We start from the raw sequence: 18,747 nt of genomic DNA on the forward strand, positions 1-18,747 counted from the left end.
GTATTTTCCCACTGCTAGTAAACTATCCTCGCCTTAAAGGGACTGTATACACCTTCCACCTGCTTGTTCTCCATCAATATCTTCCCTTCTCTGCTCTATTAAGCCAGAGCTGTCAATCAAAGAAGAGGGGGTGGAGATACAGTAGGTGGGGAGGGGTATATAAATGATTGGCCCAGCCATGAAGCACCGAGACCGTTATTCTGTGCTGACAGTTACTTTATGGGAAGAGCAAGATGGCCATATAACTTGGACGATCCTCGTAACGCAAAGCTCGGACTGGTGGTCGGCTCTCCCGACCAGAGCGTGTTGGCTGCATAGAAATACATGTTGTCACACTCCGGGTTGGGAGAGCCAACAGCCAGTCTGATCATTGCATTGCGCTCCTCGTCCATGTTATACGACAGTCTGACTCTTCTCTAAAGGGGTGGTCTCATCTTTTAATTTTCAGGAGTACATCCAGCCTCCCATTTGCCTTGGGGGGGGGGGGACGACAAATTTGGGACCAACTGGCCCGAGCTGTGTGATCTCCGATGTTCCAAGCAGAAGCCACATTGTTTCTGCAGCTTCAGAGAAGCACAAGGGCTCCAGACTAGTAAGGATTCAAAGCAGCATATGCAAGTTGTATAGAGAATGCAAGCCTTAACTAACAAGATAAAAAATAAAAATCGGTCACCTCAGAGGTGGCTTGTAACCTTGGCATCAAGCTTTAAACTATGGGATTAATAATATCTCAGTTCTTGAGAGCAGAGAGAGGATTTTTTTAACAAGTAAAGTTCCAATGTTGCTTACTTTTACAAGAACCTCTTCACTATTACCATTGTTAAAGAGGAGTCTACCACTTTAATTTTTTTTTTCCCAGTTCTTGTCCATTGGAAAAGTCTATTATTACAGCTGGGTCTTTTTTACACGGATGTAAAAAGAGCTGCTTGTTTTCTTTTCTAATAATTGTGCAATATTTCCAAAGTTATGGACTACGTAATGATGCTGAAGCAGAGAGTGAACAAAACAGTGCAGATCTGAATAAAATTAACGAGGACTTTTTTTTTTTTTTTTTTTTTATACTGGAGGGACCGTCTCATCTGATGCCCGGAATTCAGGAAGCTTAATTGAGAAGGGGAGAGATAAAAGGAAAAAAAATAAAATTAAAAAAAAAAAAAAAAAAAAAAAAACAACAACAAAAAAAAAAACTGACTGCATGTGCTCTCCTCTCTCACATGCTTCCATCATAAGACCCACATACACAGCCGGGAGGCAGCAGAGAAGGAAGGAGAGCGCAAAAAAAAAAAAAAATACTCCAAATGGATCTGAACAAAAATTTCCAAGTGCTTTCTTGCAAATTTGAGGCACTTTATAGATCCAGAAATAGTAAATTCATGTTGGATTAGAAATCTGTGCAATACCAGTTTGTGAAGCCCCCATTGATTTCAATAGGGAAAAGTCATGAAAATACTTGTAACAAATGCCATGAACACAGCTGTGGTTAAAATGGAGAGTAGTCGAAGATACATAACTGAGCAAAAATGAAAAAAAAATAAAGCCTTGATTTCAAAGGGTCTATTTTTCCATATAATAGACAGCAGCTGGGTGATATGGAGGGAAGGATGTTATCCCATCACATCCATGACACGGATTCAACAGCAATAAGATTCATAGGATTTCCAAATTTGTTAATGGCTTCTTTAACAAAAACCTGATCTATCAATCACGCCCAAAGCCCGAGCAGCAGGAATCAAGACCCTGCTGCACGATTACACGCCGGAGCATATAGGTTAAAGACCTAACCGTAATCCAGAGACGAGACCTGGGTTGCAAACTGTCCAGAAATTCCAGGATAGGCCGGAAAAATAGGACACTATTTTGCCCTGCCCATAAAAAAATTTAAGGCGTCCATGATATTTTTAAAATGATTTAACCAATTGTGAATTTTTGATAAGCTGTCCAGAAAAAAACAAACAAGTCATCAAGTTATCAATCCTGGACAATACCAGCTTGATTACGGTAATTCCCTGGCTGGCTTCCCCCTGCACCATTCCGGTTCATTGACAGGTCTCTCCACATCACACATACTCGTACACGAAACCTGTCAATCATCTGGAGCTTTACGGGAAGAAGCAGTCCAGGGTTCCGCACCAGATGAGAAGCAGCATTTCAGAGAAATATACCTGACCAAAATCGTGCAACCCGGCTCCCATTCATGCTACCCGTGGATTAGGCAACATGAATCAAGTTACAGGTTCCCTTTAAAGGAAAAAGTGTGTTCAAATGAAAAAAAAAAAAAAAAAGTACAAATGTAACATCTACAGTATGCTGAGATAGGAATACTGGGAATCCACAAGCCGAAGGCTGCACATCTGTCAGGTTCTGATGACAACATTTCCTCTACTAATATCTATCAGGTGCAGTTTACCACGAGACCTTCTGTGGAATCACATTACTAAATATATTAAATATGTGCAAAACAGCTAATGGGTCTGAACAGCTGACAATATGCATGGGAGCATGTACATAGATGGTTTGGGGAAATCAACAAATGTGCTTTATGACAACAATAACTGATGTAAATATGATTCCTTAATGTGTTTGAGGTGTTTGGTTTTTTTTTAGTTGATTCACTCAAACATACTCTTCAAATAAGAATAACGTGTCAATATCGATTTTATGGGAAATACACTTGTGATTTAAACGTAAGAGTTTTTGAGCATTTATTTTTTTTTCAGAAAAGACTTTTAAAGACTGATAAAGGGAAGAAAAAAAAAAAAAAGGTGCATGTGCTTTCACTCATTGAAGTGCATCATTATAGAATCCATTCCAAACTAGGCAGTGTCAAATACAAATGCTACAGGAGCACAAAGTGTAGAAAGGCTTCCAAAACGCTGCATAATGGTTTCACATTAGATGTCAAGAAACAAAAATAAATAAATAAAATAAATAAAGGATCGGATTCTGAAACGGTTTCTGCTTGAAAAAGAAAAAGTTTTGGAATGTCTCAACATCCTCAGTGTGAGCAAAGCTTTATGGATGTTCTCTCATACCTTTCTGCGGCAGGTTTAATTGCAGAAATGATGAAGATTTGCTCCAAATTTCATGCTTTTTATTATAGGATAAAAAGATGCTAAAGATTTCACATCCAGTGCGTCATATTTCCTCTGCAGCACGTGAATGAGATTTAGTACCATCCTATTCACTACGCTGCTACTGTAATGTACAGCGGATTTTAGCCAAATAAAATTCATGGTGATTTGCAGTGAAAGGACAAGCTTATCAGGGATCTCGGTTTTGGACAAACCCTACTTGTAAAAAAAAAAAAAAAAAAAAAAAAAAATCCCTTTGGTTATTAACTGGACCACAATGTGCATCCATGCTGGGTAATCTGCGAGGACACCAAACAGTAAAGGTAAATCACAAGAGCACAAGACATCGTTCAGGCAGGTCTGCTCTGTAAACCCGCGTGCTAAAGCGCTACATGCTAAAAAGAAAGTATACATTGCAATGTAAATATGACTTGCTGATCATGTTCAGTCCTGTGAGCCTTCGTTTAAACGCTTCAAGTGTCCAAAGACGCCAAGCTGTCAAAGGGACCTGGCCATTCTTCAGGAGGCTTCTACTTGGAGGGCGCTCACTAGTTTATTCACACAAAGAAAAAAAAAAAAAAAAAGAAGGTTCAAAACCTTTGAACAATCACAGAACAATCCATTGCAGATTGTTCTGTACAAGAGAAGTGTGATCAGTCTAAACAGGTTATTAAACAACAGCCGATCTGATTCCATGCAGCGGGGGGGATTCACTAGTCTGAATGTTCCCCAACTTCAGATTCAGCCTACATTGGATTTCCTTGCAGTGCCACTACTGGGAAAATAAGGCTTCCACAGTGTCCATTACAATCAATGGGCTGTCTGTGGAATGCACTGGTCCCCAGAACTCCCCAATATGGGGTTTGAAAAAAAAAAAAAAAAAAAAATGGTTTTGCTAAGTGAGACAAGCCCTTAAAGTCATCTGGTAAGAACAATTCACATGCTACAGACTTTTCCCACAAAGGATTTGTCAGTAGATTTTTCTGCCGATTTCTTGGAATTACAACGAACGAAAGCAGCTGTGAAAATCCACAAAGAAAGAAAAAAAACATATATTTGCTCAATCATATAGATCTGAGTTGTAGGCTACAGCATTCTCCATACTAGCTATAATGGAGGCTCGGTTATTTATCAGCAACGCGCATTATTCATTCCTTTTATCACAAATAGTGAGCAGGTCTGATATCGCTCAATCAATAAAGGGTCAGTGACGTCCGGCCTTTATTCCATTGCCTCATGCAAAAATCTATCAACATTCTTTATATGGATTGCAGCACGAGAGAGAGAAGTAATAGGAGGTGCTGGCGATAAAGGGGTATCCCGCCTAGCTAATGACAGAGATTAGAGCTGTGCAAACAACTCACCTTCTATATAAACAATGCCACCACCACCATGAGATCTGCACAATAATCATTTCTAGGAGAGCAGACAAGTATTAGCGACCAGAACGATCAAGCCAAAGTCCATCCCACTGGCAATCCTAATCCGGCTCGGACCGCGCTCAGCTTTATGACCGGAGACACAGCGATAGTCCGCAGCACTTCATAGCCTCTCTAGGCTCACACAATGCGGAAGGCGCAGTCAGGTTTTTCTTGCTGCGTCTAATTATGCTCTAAAGCCTGATGTGCACAAAAGACAAATGTACAAGTCACTATGGCGCTGTGTACTTCAGTTTTAGGGCTCGCTCACACTGGCGTATAAATCGGACAAGTGCAATGCGAGAAAACATCACATTGCATGGAGACCAAGGTTAGTAAATGAGTCAGTGCTCATCTGCGAGATTCTCAGCTCAGATCAGACTGCGATTGTCTGTGAGAATCGGTTCACACTTGCCAGTGCAAGTCAATGGGGGCGAGAAAAATTTAAAAAAAAAAAAAAATTTGTTCAGCCATCAGATTTTTATGCACACATCTCAAAGGAAACCTCATCAATCAGTCAAATAGAATAAATTTACAGACAATTTACAAACCAAGAGGATAGAAATAGGTCAGTGAAATATACTGGTGTCTTGCGTCTGTATATCAGGGCTGTGGAGTCGGTAAGCTAAACCTGCAACTCCTCCATATATTGCTTATATTCAAGTGAAAAATTTATTGTAGTACAATGTGAACAGACATTTAATCATTTTTATGATACAACTAGCTGAAGAGCCCGGTGCTGCCCGGGCATAGTAACTAACTGTGGTTAGTTATAGCAAATTATAATTATCCTCCATCCCATAGTCCCGTGCCCATATACCCATCATACATATCCTCCATCCCTTAGTCCAATGCCCATATACCCATTATGACATAATCATCACCATGGCAACCGTTATGACATAAACGTCCCCATTGCAACCTATGATGAATCAGCGTCGCCATGGCAACCATTGTGACATCATAATGAAGTGCGGGGCTTGATGCGCACACTCACTTTTTCCCCATTATGTAGATAGGGGCAAAATTGTTTGGTGAATTGGAACGCGCGGGGTTAAAATTTCGCCTCACAACATAGCTTAGGACGCACTCGGGGTCCAGACGTGTGACTGTGCCAAATTTTGTGGCTGCAGCTGCGACGGTGCGGATGCCAATCCCGGACATACACACGCACATACCATACACACATTGAGCTTTAGATATTAGATAATCAAGATATTTAGATAGAACATAATATCTATTTATTGGAATACAACTTTAGAACACAAAAAACTGTAATAAATTGTAAATATGTAATACACTATGGAATATCGATTACATATTATATCTATCACTGTGTAATAAACTATGTAAGTGGCAAAAAACAGTTTTCAACAAAAACATACTAAATAACATTTGTGCAGTCTATGAATTTGTCCTAAGAAATAGAATTGCCTCCATCAGATCCTCATTCATAGATGACCTCAAATCTCACCTAATAATTTTAAAGCCAGAGAACAGCCTCTCTACACTAACCTGGGTTGGAGGCAAAGTCGTAACCACATGGGCAACATCTCTAACAATTTCCGGGTATAAAGGAATTGCCTCATGCACAGTCAGTTTTGATGAACGGTTGAATTTTTCTATTTCTTTGAGAGCAAGTGAAACATTTTGCTGAAATATGGTCAATCTTCTTGCTATAGGAGACGGCGTTAAATCTTTTTCCTTGCAGCAACGCATCCAAATACTTGTCAAAGTCAAACGCCTCATCTGATGAGGATGAAGATATGGCAGCAGTAGCACTGTCAGGACCCAAGTCCTCTTGCGCCTGGCAGTCCTCCTGTAGGCCACTCATCCCAACTGCTACCTCAGTCAGAGCTTCTTTTCCTTTAGTAAGCTGTTGATCATCAAGCAATATACGATGACTCGGGTCCACAAACAGCTGCCAGAAAAATTTTATTTTCCAATAGCTGTGTCTCTCTCCGTTTCATTGAAGCAGAAATGCCATCTTTGGGACAGGCAAAATAGCAAGTTCTTCCAATCCCTTATGAAAATGCCAGGAGTTAAATCCTCAGCTTGTAATTTTTTAGTCACTGTAAATGGGGGATTAAGCAATTCCTTCAATTCAGCCACCTGTGTCCATTGACCTTCATTTAGGGTTACCTGAGGGTTCGTCATATCTATAAGAAACGGTTTTAGTTCAAGCAATCGCTCAATCATTAAATAAGTGCTGCCCCACCGAGTGGCTTGATCGACAATTGCCCTTTTCCAGCACGTCTCTTCAAGATGGAATCAATTTTAGGGGTTCTGGCGGCAATAACCAATTTCCTCACTTTTCCAATCAGATTTCCAGCATGTCCCTCTCGCAGACTATAGGCTCCGTCACACACAGCGATATCGCTGTGTGTGACATGGATCAGCGACCGGCCCTCCTGCCGGGTATCGCTGATCGCACTCGAACGTCCTGGGCCGTTTTTTGATCGTTGGTCTCCCACTGGCCAGCGGGCATCGGGTAACTGCGGGTAACTAAGAGCCGCGCTGACCTCAGATACCCGCTGTTTACATTGGAAACCAGCTTGCTCGCTGGTCCTGATTGCTTGGGCTGTCTATGTGACAGCTCACCAGCGATCAGCTAATGATGTCCCAGCGATCCCATCCACGTCAGATCATTGGTGGGATTGCTGAGACATTGATACGTGTAACGGGGCCTTATCTCTTATTGCCAGCTGCAGCGTGTGCACAACACAGCGAATGTGATGAATATGAAAGTGTTTTGAAGCAGCTTCAACAAGATCATCTATTTCTAAAGTATAATTTTGCTGTTCTTCTGTTGTAATATCTTTGTTCCTCAGTTACATGAACAGCACTGTGGCCTTCCATTTCAAACATACTGAATCCTAAAATTTTCTTCTAGCTGTTGTTCATTACTCTCAGTCATCAGTTTAATTTTACTTATGTTAGAAGCATTGTCCGCTACAGTAGCAAGAACCTGTTCTTGTGTGAATGTAGCCTTAGATAAGGAATACAACAGCCATTTATAGGACATTTCATAACTTTCCCAAATTCCTATGAAAAAATATTCTGCACATTCTGCATTGAACTACGGTACCCAATTTAATATATATTTTAGGAGTCGGTCCATTTTATACCGACTCCACCAAAATGAGCACCGACTCCACAGCCCTGCTGTATATATGTGTATATAAACGTGGGGTCCCCCTTATTATTAAATAACCAACAGAGGTAAGGAGGCAGCTGTGGGCTGATATTAATAGGCTCGGAATGTCCATAATTATTAGCCCCTTCCCAGAAAAATAACACCAGCCCTCAACTACCCCAGAAATGGCCCACAGCCTCGGCTCTTCCAGTTTTTAAGAGTAGGAATGACCCTCTTTTTTCTGGCCTCTTTTTAATAATCAGTAAAGGCCAAGCAGACTGCTATGAGTGGATATTAATATGCTGGGAAGCTCTAAGGTTATTGGCCCCTTCCCAGACTAAAAACTAGCTTCCAGCTGTCTGTCTTCTCTTAGCTGGTTATTAAAAATAAGGGAGACCCTATGTCATTTACAAAAAAAAACAAAAAAATCTTTACTAGGTCAAATAAGGCTAAACATCCTTTAATGACATATGAAAGGCACTAAATGGTGTTAGTTTATTATATGTAGGGAACTTGTGACATTAAATATCTACAGGACATCTATCCTATTCTCTGTATTCCAGATTATTCGTTTGTAAACTAGCATTAAATTACATAGAGAATTACAGTATGTAAAATCTGATGTTAAAAACGCATTGCATATGGATGCTAGTTGAGAAATTGCGCATTGATATTCGCATGACACTCACATTACTTCTCTGGGTCAACATCAGACCAATTTTTTTTTTTTTTATACATACACTAGTGTGACTCCAGCCTAATGAACAGCGAGTGGGTATAAGAGGCACCAAATTCATAGAGTGTCATATGCCATAGCCACAAACTTACTCCAATCAGGGGCTTGCACGCATGTCAGTCGCAATTATTTCACGTCTGTGATGTCAAATATAAAGAATTTGCAGTGCACACTTGGCCACGCTCCATCAGAACTCTGCCCACTTTTCTAAACAAATCGGAGCTGGCCCGGGACAACCATAAAAATGTTAAAAATTGTGAATTTTTTCAGCAACTTCCCACTGTGGAAAAGTTTAGTGACATTTCAAACATTTTTACACTAGAAAGACCTGGGTGTCTGGCCACTGGGACCTCAAACTACTTTTGCAATTTATACATTTTCAGACATTCTTAGGATAGTAACATTTTTCTTGCATATAGTTTGTTGCCTAGGTAACCGACCACTATTGCGGTCTAGCAGCGGTGACTAAACATGCACGGTGCTTACAAGCACTTTTCTATGGAGCTTCTAAGCACAGGCCAGGATTGCTGGAGCGCTCTGTCACCTCCTAATCTTTGCCAGATTCAAAGCAGGGCTTATTAACTAGACTGCAATAGTGGTCGGTCTCCTTGGAGACAAGCTGTAAACAGGAAAATTAAAGAAAAAAAAAAAAAAATTACCAGCACAAGAATGGCTGAAACTTTAGAAACATCCAATTGCAAAAGCGCTCGTTATTACAAGCAATAGCCAAAAACTATAAAGAGTAAAATGACGAATACCACGGGAGAAACGCCTTTAAAGTCAAAGGGGGTCCATCACCCAACATGGTCTTCAGCCACGTGACAGCTGTCTGTGGGCTGAATTTGTGCACTTTGGGGGCTGTAAATTGGTGATAACTGCAGTGATTTACTATTACAGTAAAGCTGGATGATTACTGTACTCACATGGACCTCATTCATGTGACTAAAAGCAGAGACACACACAGTGATCCCTAGCTCATCCCACCATTAGGCGATTCATACTGTGATGGTCTCGGTCACTGAAAACCTCGTCCACAGTGTTTGCGCTGTTGCAGAGCTGTGTCGCCCATCTAGACCAGCAGCTAAATGTCACCCTTCACTTACTGTAACGCTGCGATCGTGGATAAACAGCCATTTCTATTCATCGCAGTGTCGGGATTCTTGGTAACTGCATTCCAGAGGGCTCGCAGCATGGAAGACTTACTGTACGGGAGCGCTACCCTTTGTCTTATCCAAAGCTAAAGAATCACATTTATGCGATTCCTAGAAATACCTCAATTTATAATATCAGCACCACTTATTAGTTACTGGGCCATTTATGATACAGAACTTTTATGAGGCCCAACAGAGTGCGTTCCAAGGATCCACTGGGAGGTACAGTCCTACACACAAAAACTGATTCTATCTATTCTGGACAGGGGATTTTTGAGTTTCGGCGCCAAATTATTGTGTTGAGATCCCATGAGAAGGGTTTTGGACTGGCTTACTCCCCTCTGCCCATTGGTAACATATGCCTCTTTGGTGGTATGTGTCTGCCAAGAGGAAGCCGTGTGGTCGACAGTTATGGACTCACTTCTACAAAGTGTAAATAATACGTTTTTCAGCACTTTCTTTGGAGTAACAACTCCTTTTGATGTGAATAGGCGTTTAGCTGCAGTACCCTGGTAGCCCCCACTACTCAAGTATACGGAGGAGAGCCGTTCAGGCTCTGTACACAGTGTACATCTGCTGGAGAAAGTTGTCTTACTGCCAGACTCAGGACAATGTGAAGGAAGAAGGGGAACGCGATAGGGCATGGCTGATGTCCTGATATAGCGATTTGTGTTGTTTTTTTTTTACTTTATATCTCAGTTTTACTTGCAATATGATAAAAAGAAATAAAACCAAAAAAAAGGGAAGGAGGAGATTATAGTAGAAATTGCTTGGATATTATTTTTTAATATTTATAGTAATTATTTTTATTATTTGTTTTGTGCGTAATGTTTGCTTTATAGAAAACAGTGAACAGGTTCTGAATAAACATTGAAATAATATCCAGATCTAATAGAAAAAAGAAAAAAACAACAAAAAACATGTCATTCCAGTGATACCCACACAATTAGATAGGCACCTACATGCCCTAAAGGCAGTCATGCATCTGATTGTTCAAGTAGTTACAAGACCGCAGCTGATCCAGTGTGACATCACCGAGGCCGGAGTCACATCACTTCTTGTCCAAAGTGGATTAATTACTAGTTCAGTCCAATAAAGAAAATTCCAGGATCAGGGCGATATTACACTATAAGGTAAAAAGGTGCTCATAAAATAAAGCAGAGGTTAGGGGCTCATGCACATGGACATATCATGGCCACGTTTAAATGAACTGATAATAGGGATCCCATAGAGACAATGAAGTCTTTATTCTAACTACGTTTGCTTTTTTGTATCTCCGTTTGATTTCATCAGGCTGTGTGCCCACGTAGCGATTTTTAAGCGTTTTTGCCGCGATTTTCGGCGCGAAAACGTTTAAAAATCGTGTACAGAACGCCCCCCATGCATCCCTATGGCATTCCGCACATGCTGTGCTAATGCTGCGCTTTTTTCCGCGGCGGAATCGCATCGCGGAAAAAATCGCAGCATGCTCATTCTTTTGTGCGGAATCGCAAAGAATTGCCGCGATTCCGCACCCATAGGAATGCATGAGAATCGCTTACTTCCCGCATGTGGCTATGCCCACCATGTGGGAAGTTAAGCGTCTCATGTGCGGTTGGTACCCACGGTGTGGAGGAGAGGAGACTGTCCTCCAGGCCCTGGGTACCATACCCCTGTAAAAAAAAAGAATAAAAAATAAAAAAAAAAAATAAAAATCGGGGTATATTTACCTTCCGGCGTCCCGCGCTGCATTCCCGGCCTAAGCGTTCCCAGTAATGCCTTGCGGCAAGGTCCTGTAATGACGTGGTCTCGCGAGATCGCTATAGCAACGCGAGACCAACGTCATCACAGGTCTCGCAAGGCATTACTGGGAAAGCTTAGGCCCGGGAATGCAGCGCGGGACGCCGGAAGGTAAATATACCCCGATTTTTTTATTTTTTTTAGCATTTTAACATCCTATCTTTTACTATTGATGCCGCATAGGCGGCCTCAATAGTAAAAACCTGGTCACACTTGTCAAACACTATGTGTGACGAGTGTGACCAACCTGTCAATCACTTTCCAAGCGATGCTTCAAATCGCTTGGAAAGTGCTTGAATATCGCACGCGAAAATCACGGCAAAATCACGATCATAATCGCGGTGAAATCGCGGTGAAATCGCGGTGAAATCGCGCAGAAAAAAACGCGCGATTTCTGGGAAGGAGTCCGGTTTTTAGTGAGCGTTTTAAAATGCTACGTGGGCACATAGCCTCAGACTCTGTGACCCCACGTGACGTCCCTCCAATGTGACTCCTGGGCCCGGTCTAACATTGGACATAGAGGCTTCAGCACTAGTATATCACTATCAGCGCCATCATACCAAACCCATCGAGTATCTTGATTAATAGAGGCCGTGCCCAATTACGTGCCCAGGGTTTTGCTGGACGTTATGCTGTTTCCACATAATATACTGCCCCCATAGAGTCGCGTGTACACGCAGCTTTTCTGAGATTTTCTTGCTCCTGTTACACCACACAGATAAGTTGTGCACAAGTTGCAACCAGATCTGCTGCAAGAGTCTAGATAGTTACACAATATTCCTCTGTAAAATCACAGCAGATACCGACGCGTCACAAAGTAGAAGAAACTGAGGGATTCTCTGGCAAAGCTCTCACTCCTCCATGTAAAAAAAAAAATAAAAAAAAAATAAAATAATAATGATGAAAATCCAGGACACGCGCCAAGAGTACTACAGGCTGGCATGAGTCATAAAGCATTCATTTTACATCTTTAGCAACTGAATTGGCTGCTGTAGTACGTGTAATTAATGAACACATATAGTGACAGCTTTACATGATTATAAAATATGCCATTAATGAATCAGCATTTTCTGCAGAATGCTTCACGTCATATCCTGTCCCTACACATGGCAGTGGGAATCTGTGTTCTCATAGTGATCACTGGATCCCGCAGATCAGGCTCATTAAGGCTATGTTCACACAATGCGTTTTTGATGTTTTTTTTTTTTTCCCCCCTAAGGCAAAACCTGCTCTTTTGGCAGCAAGAAACTTGCCTCAAAAAAAAAAGCAGGTTTTTCTTGGTTTTTGTTGCATTTTTGTCAGCGTACATTTGTCTCCTGTGCACGTGGATAATGTTTAATGCAAAAAAAAAAATAATCAGATTCTACTTTATCAGGTTTTGGCACAATAAAGAGCAATTTTTCAACTTTTTTTGGTTCTTTTTTTGCATCACCCATTGCTTTCAATGAGTGAAAAACACTGAAAGGAATGATATCCTCCATTCAGCAAAATCTCAGAGTTTTGCAAAAAATACTGTGGACAAAAAAAAAAAAAAAAAAAATCACAGGCTATAAAAAAACAGATAAAATTTGTGATAAAAACAAAAAAAACCCATCAAGAACAAGGATTTTGACGAGGAAAGTCCAAAATAAAAATCACTATATACACACACACTCGGGCTAAGCGGAAACACAAACATACAGTACTTCACATGGTGTGGTTTCTTTCTCCACATGGAGGGGGGGCTCTGAATTTAACTATTGGGGAAAAAGAAAAAATCCATTTAAAAAGCTTTATTTTTACAAAGATTTTTGCATCACATTTTTTTCATTTGGATTTTAGCTCCCTCCGCATCTAACACACATCTAAGGCCGCAGTCAGGCAACGCGTGGATGGCGTCAGTCCGTGATTAACATTGTGATGGTGAGAAGCGGTCACTTATTTTTTTCATGCATGAAAAATCGCTGTTGGTAATAATTCTGACACACGGAACAAACACGGATGGCGCTCCGTGAGCCCGTGAAAAAACAGTGACGTCGAAATGGGGCCTAAGATCAACAAGAGGTCGTTTATCATCACGTACAAGGAGTCCATCACGACTTGGCCGAGTCATACTCTGCGTCTTGTCCGTTTCCCCATCAGGGAGCCCATTGTCCATAACAGATGGCACGTGTGCGCCTGGCCAGGCTGCTCACACAAGCGCAGGCTCTAATATGATGGAGAGATTGCAGAAATAACGGCCTCGGTAGAAGCAGTGCGTCTGATGAGCCCTGTAATTGTCTGAATAGGCAATAACTCAGAGCTGCGACAGTCAGATGGCTTCCAACACGGCGGCCTCGGGCACCCGTGTGTCAGGACAGAGCGGACTGACCGATTACTGCGGCCGGACACAGATTCTACTATACGGCTAATATAGGTGAATAATTGAACACACAAAATCAGTAAGAACACCGGGTGAGTAGCGGCCATGCACACAACCGATACGCCGGCTCTTCCCTCCCCGTGTAGTCATAAGCCAAGTTATTACTGCACAAGCCGGCGGCCATGCATGTAAGATTATTGACATTTTCACCCTTTACCCTCCGCAGTCGCAGCACAGCTCCCCCAATCCATTTACTGTTAAGTTGTTTTTTTTATTTTAGGATAGGTGGTGGACCGATTACTGTAAGCGGGGGCTGCCTAGTAGTGGACAATCCCTTTAATGCATAAAAAAAAAAAAAAAAAAATTGTGACATCTCGAGTCTATGGGTGGAGAGCGGCTTTGAAAAGTCCAATTTAGAGCGTTTAGAACGAAACTGTCAAAATATAGTTTTGATTATCAGCAAATGTTAGCCCGCCGATAAGAGACCTGTGAATGAATAAAGCCTTACAGCCACTTACAAAGAAGTTAAGAGTCTAGAGATGCAAAGTTTTCAGAGTGGCTAGCTGTCTAGTATGTATGATAGGGCTTTCTGACTCGCCACTGATAGATAATATGGATAGGGGTTGGGTAAAGGATTGGGCATGTTGAATTTTAATACCTGACTGATCCTTTTGTCTGGGAGCAGCTTATTCCCCTATTATATATACAAACTTGAGCCAAGCGCGAATATGTATGGATACGAGAAAAAAGTCCAAATTCACACTTTCAACATCTGATCACGCACTCAGCCTCATAGGCACTGAAAAAGAAAAAAACATAATTGGGCATTATGATTGGCGAAGGCTCGTACGTATGCACTAAGAAGCGAAGACGTGCAATCACACTTAAGAAATTCCCTCTGCGTTTAATTAGGCGCATAATTCAGCCATCATTATATGAAAAGCCTTGTTCCTGGGACTTTACAACAAACTCTTAGAGAAAATTTTTATAAAAAAGAAAAAATTCCCAATTCCCCCCCCCCATGCTCAATTACATTGCGTATAAGAACGACTAAATATCATGATATTAAGCAACAGCAAGATTATTATTATTATTTTTTAATCAGAAAAAGAATCTCAGCAATTAACACACTTTAATGAGCATGCTTGGACGCTACCGACTGTTTTCGGCATACTGTTCGACAGCCGCAACACGTGCAGGGATTGCCTAACAAACAGGAAATCCCTGCATGTGTTGCGACTGTCAAATAGCCACGAGACATGCAGCCGCAGGGACTCGCACCTATTTTTCGATCACGCTGAAGACAATCAGTTAGCACCCAAGCATGCTCAGATAACATCTTACCCCTGCATGTTCGCTCATCTCTAGTGACAACTTTTATATGGGCACATCCATTCATGTATAGTAGAGGATCAAACTACGGGATATGTGCGAGAGTATACAGAAAGTTATACGGTCTTCGGGCCTCTACATACCACGTGTGCCTGAAGAACACAACTTCACGGGGAAAACAATTTTTATGCTTCTCTTGTTTTCATACATATTCAGTTGAAACAATGCACTCATCGGCAAAAAAAAAAAAAAAATATATTGTATATCATGCACACACTTTATTTACAATAAAGTGCATATATATATATATATATATATATATATATATATATATATATATATATATATATATATATATATATATATATATATATATATATATTTTGTGGTGTAGTTACCACTATGTCAGCTAGGGGGCGCTGTGTGGGTGTCCCAGGACGGGTGTACAGGCACATTCAGTGTGGTAACAGGAGCAGGGTCCTAAATGACCATTATGGGTTTCAAGGTGGGTGGCCTTGGGATGCAGGCTCCAGGGTGTATTGATCAGCAGAGGTACTGCTGATTTTTCTGTTACACTGTGTCAGGGAAGCCTGTGTGTGTCTATACAACCTTTAGTGATGTCATAGCCATGTGATCACCTGTGGGTGTGGTTACAGGGCTATGTAATTGAGGTGTTTGGCACATGTGAGAGTGTGAGAGTGAGTCTGTCTGAGTGTGGACAGACTTCCATGTGTCCAGGTGGGACACTACAGAGAGTGGCCTGTGTGCTAAGGAAGGAGAAGCCTTCCTAAGCTAGAGGCTATTTTGGTGATACGCTGATTTATGGTTTATGGAGCAAATAAACCTCATGAACTTTGGGAAGAACCTGCCTCATGATTGTCTCCCGCTGCACCTGAGCGAGTCACATCCCTACAATATATATACATACACACACACACACCATTTTTCCCCAAATACCGTAATAAATAATCTAGGGCTACTTTATTACACTGCAATTTTCTGGCTGCACAACCAATGACACATTGTGATGTTGCCCCTTAGGCTGTGTGCACACGCTGCGGATTTTGCTGCGGTTCCGCAGCGGTTTTGGCCGCTGCGGACCCGCAGCAGTTTTTGCTGCGGTGTACAGTACCATGATTCCCTATGGGAATCAAAAACCGCAGTGCAGATGGTGCGGAATTTTCCGCGCGGATTATCTGCGGTTTTCAATCCGCAGAAAGAATTGACATGTCAATTCTTTCTGCGGATTCCCCTGCGGTTTGCCATCTCCTCCATTGAGGAGATGAAAAACCGCAGAGCAATCCGCAGGTAAAACCGCAGGTATTTTGACCTGCGGTTTCACCTGCGGATTTTACAAAATCCGCGCGGATGAATCTGCACCTAATCCGCAGCGTGTGCACACAGCCTTATGGTTGTTAATGGGTTTGTGTTGAGATCTGCATCATATGGAAATTTCTGTCAAACGTGGTAAAAAAAAAAGAAAAAGGCTAATCTGATGTATCAGCACATATTAGCTGATTTGTTTGTTTTTTTTTCCCGTCAAACAATATCTCTAAAACATTTGGGATTCTTTTTCCTGTCAAATAAAAGTTACCGGCTATAAAAAGAATAAAAACACAAAACGAGAACAACTGCGAAGGATAAGGCCCAGGAGGAGTAAGGATCAGGTACACAGCGTTAATGAAAGATCGGTGGATGAACTCATCTTAGTAAAGATACACTTACGTAAATCACTTTGGGACAAAAGCAGATTATCATCGCGTCTTCCATTTAATTAATCAGCAAAACAAGCTGTCATATAGATTGGATCTGTAGACTAACAGATTTTTACATTAAACATGTCAAGTTGTGCGGCACTGCATTATATACGGAGCAACAGGACTCCCAACATTTGGCTCTGCAGCTACACGAGCAAGTGCACAGCCGACCAGTATATATCATAGGTGCTTCTAATAAAGGCGAGGAAAGCGCCAACCTGTGACCACCATGGGATCACACGTCATTTACACCAATGATGTATAATGCATACAAAATATACTTCCTTTTAAAAGGTTTTAGATAATTGTATGTATGAGCACACACTTGTTCTTAATACTGAATGTGCCACGGTTATAAGTCCTGCTGGTTGCAGAGGATCTTATGACAGTCATCCGGGTAAACATATTGACACCTAGTCCTTAGCATGAGCAAAACACAAAGAGGGCAACAAATTCTGCTGCTGTTACTATGTTTTAGCGCATCAGTCATAATAAATATCTGTTTTAGAATATTATTTTATTATTTTTTTAACCTCATTTCCTAACGTCACACAGCCTAGATGCAGTCAGCCAAGCTGGAGGAGGCAGCGTTGAATGAGGAATAGAGATGGAGTGACAGAGGCTTCAAATCTACAGCCTCATTTGCATATCAACTAACATGCTGGTTTCTCAGGAGTGGAGGAACGAACTGGCCATGTAAAGTTATATTACCAGACTTTAGAAAGATACTTCAGAAGCGGGGAAAAACCGGATTACTTACCGCTAATACTCTTTTGTAGAGTCCACGACAGCACCCACTGAGAGAGGGGATCCGCCCCAGGAACAGGAAACCTACAGAGAGATAAATGGGGCGGTCCCCCTCGCTCCCTCAGTTTGTATTACCGAGAACAACGGAGGAACCGCCATACATGTTTTAGTCATTTTGTCTGGGCGATTCATATATCTTACCCCTATAGCCTTTACATTCGCTAAGTTTAATCATATATTAAATTCTAATTACAATCTCCACCACCAAGGAGACCCATGTGTAAAAGTTTTTACGGGAGGGAAGTGAGCGGGTGCTGTCGTGGACTCTACAAAAGAGTATTACCGGTAAGTAATCCGGTTTTTCCTCTTCGCCACGACAGCACCCACTGAGAGATTTCCAGAGATAATCACTTGGGAGGGCACACCGTGTTAAGGACCGATCTACCAAAGGTCAAATCCTCTGTAGAGGACAAATCTAGTCTATAGTGACTATAGAAGGTAGATGGAGAAGACCAGGTTGCAGCCTTACATATTTGTTCAATTGGGACGTTTGCTCTCTCGGCCCAGGAGGATGATATGGCTCTAGTAGAGTGCGCCTTAATCCCCAGCGGAGGGTCTTCTCCTTTTGCCAAATATGCCATTGTGATCGCATCTCTAATCCACCTGGATAATGTGCCTGTTGTAACTCCAGACCCCTTTCTGTTGCCCTGGAAGGAGACAAAAAGAGACCTACTCTGCCTCCAGGGACTGGTCCCATCAAGGTAGGCTAGTACCGCTCTTCTTACATCTAAGGTGTGATATTTCACCTCGTCCTGGTTTGACGGGTTCTCATAGAAGGAAGGTAGGCATATCTCCTGAGACCTATGAAATTTAGTTGCCCGTTTGGGAAGGTAGGACGGGTCTGTCTTCAAAATCTGTCTCGTGTAATTGACAGGAATGGAGGGTCTACTGATAGAGCATGAAGATCACTTACTCTTCTAGCTGATACTAAAGCTACTAGTGTAGCAGTTTTCAATGAGAGGTACTTCACTGATGCAGAGTTTATGGGCTCAAACGGGGCCTGAGTAAAGGCATCCAAAACCAGAGTAAGGTTCCATGCCGGAAGCCGAGGAATATGCACCGGTTCTGATCGTTGACAAGCTGAAACAAAACGGTTTACCCATCTATTTGCTGCCACGTTATAGTTAAATAGGGCTCCTAGGGCCGATATATGGACCTTTAGAGTATTAACTGAGGCCCAATTCTCGGCCTCTTTGAAGAAACTCTAAGATGGGCGTAA

At 41.7% G+C, this 18,747-nt stretch overlaps 1 protein-coding gene across 3 annotated transcripts in view; it reads right to left on the minus strand.

Annotated features, from left to right (window-relative positions):
* The window catches only part of SSH2 (slingshot protein phosphatase 2), a 260,325-nt gene that overhangs the window by 228,736 nt on the left and 12,842 nt on the right, over positions 1 to 18,747 (minus strand). Inside the window, exon 2 of one of the 3 annotated variants that reach the window (XM_073565425.1) lies at positions 3,484 to 3,619. The exons of the other annotated variants lie outside the window; for them this stretch is intronic. Within the exon in view, the coding sequence (XP_073421526.1) occupies positions 3,484 to 3,513 (30 nt within the window). The 5' untranslated portion in view covers positions 3,514 to 3,619. The remainder of the gene's footprint in view (positions 1 to 3,483; positions 3,620 to 18,747) is intronic. 3 annotated transcript variants of the gene reach the window in all.

Source organism: Dendrobates tinctorius, unplaced genomic scaffold (genome assembly GCF_039654945.1).
Source record: "Dendrobates tinctorius isolate UK_male_01 unplaced genomic scaffold, ASM3965494v1 ptg000016l, whole genome shotgun sequence".
Lineage (NCBI taxonomy): Eukaryota > Metazoa > Chordata > Amphibia > Anura > Dendrobatidae > Dendrobates > Dendrobates tinctorius.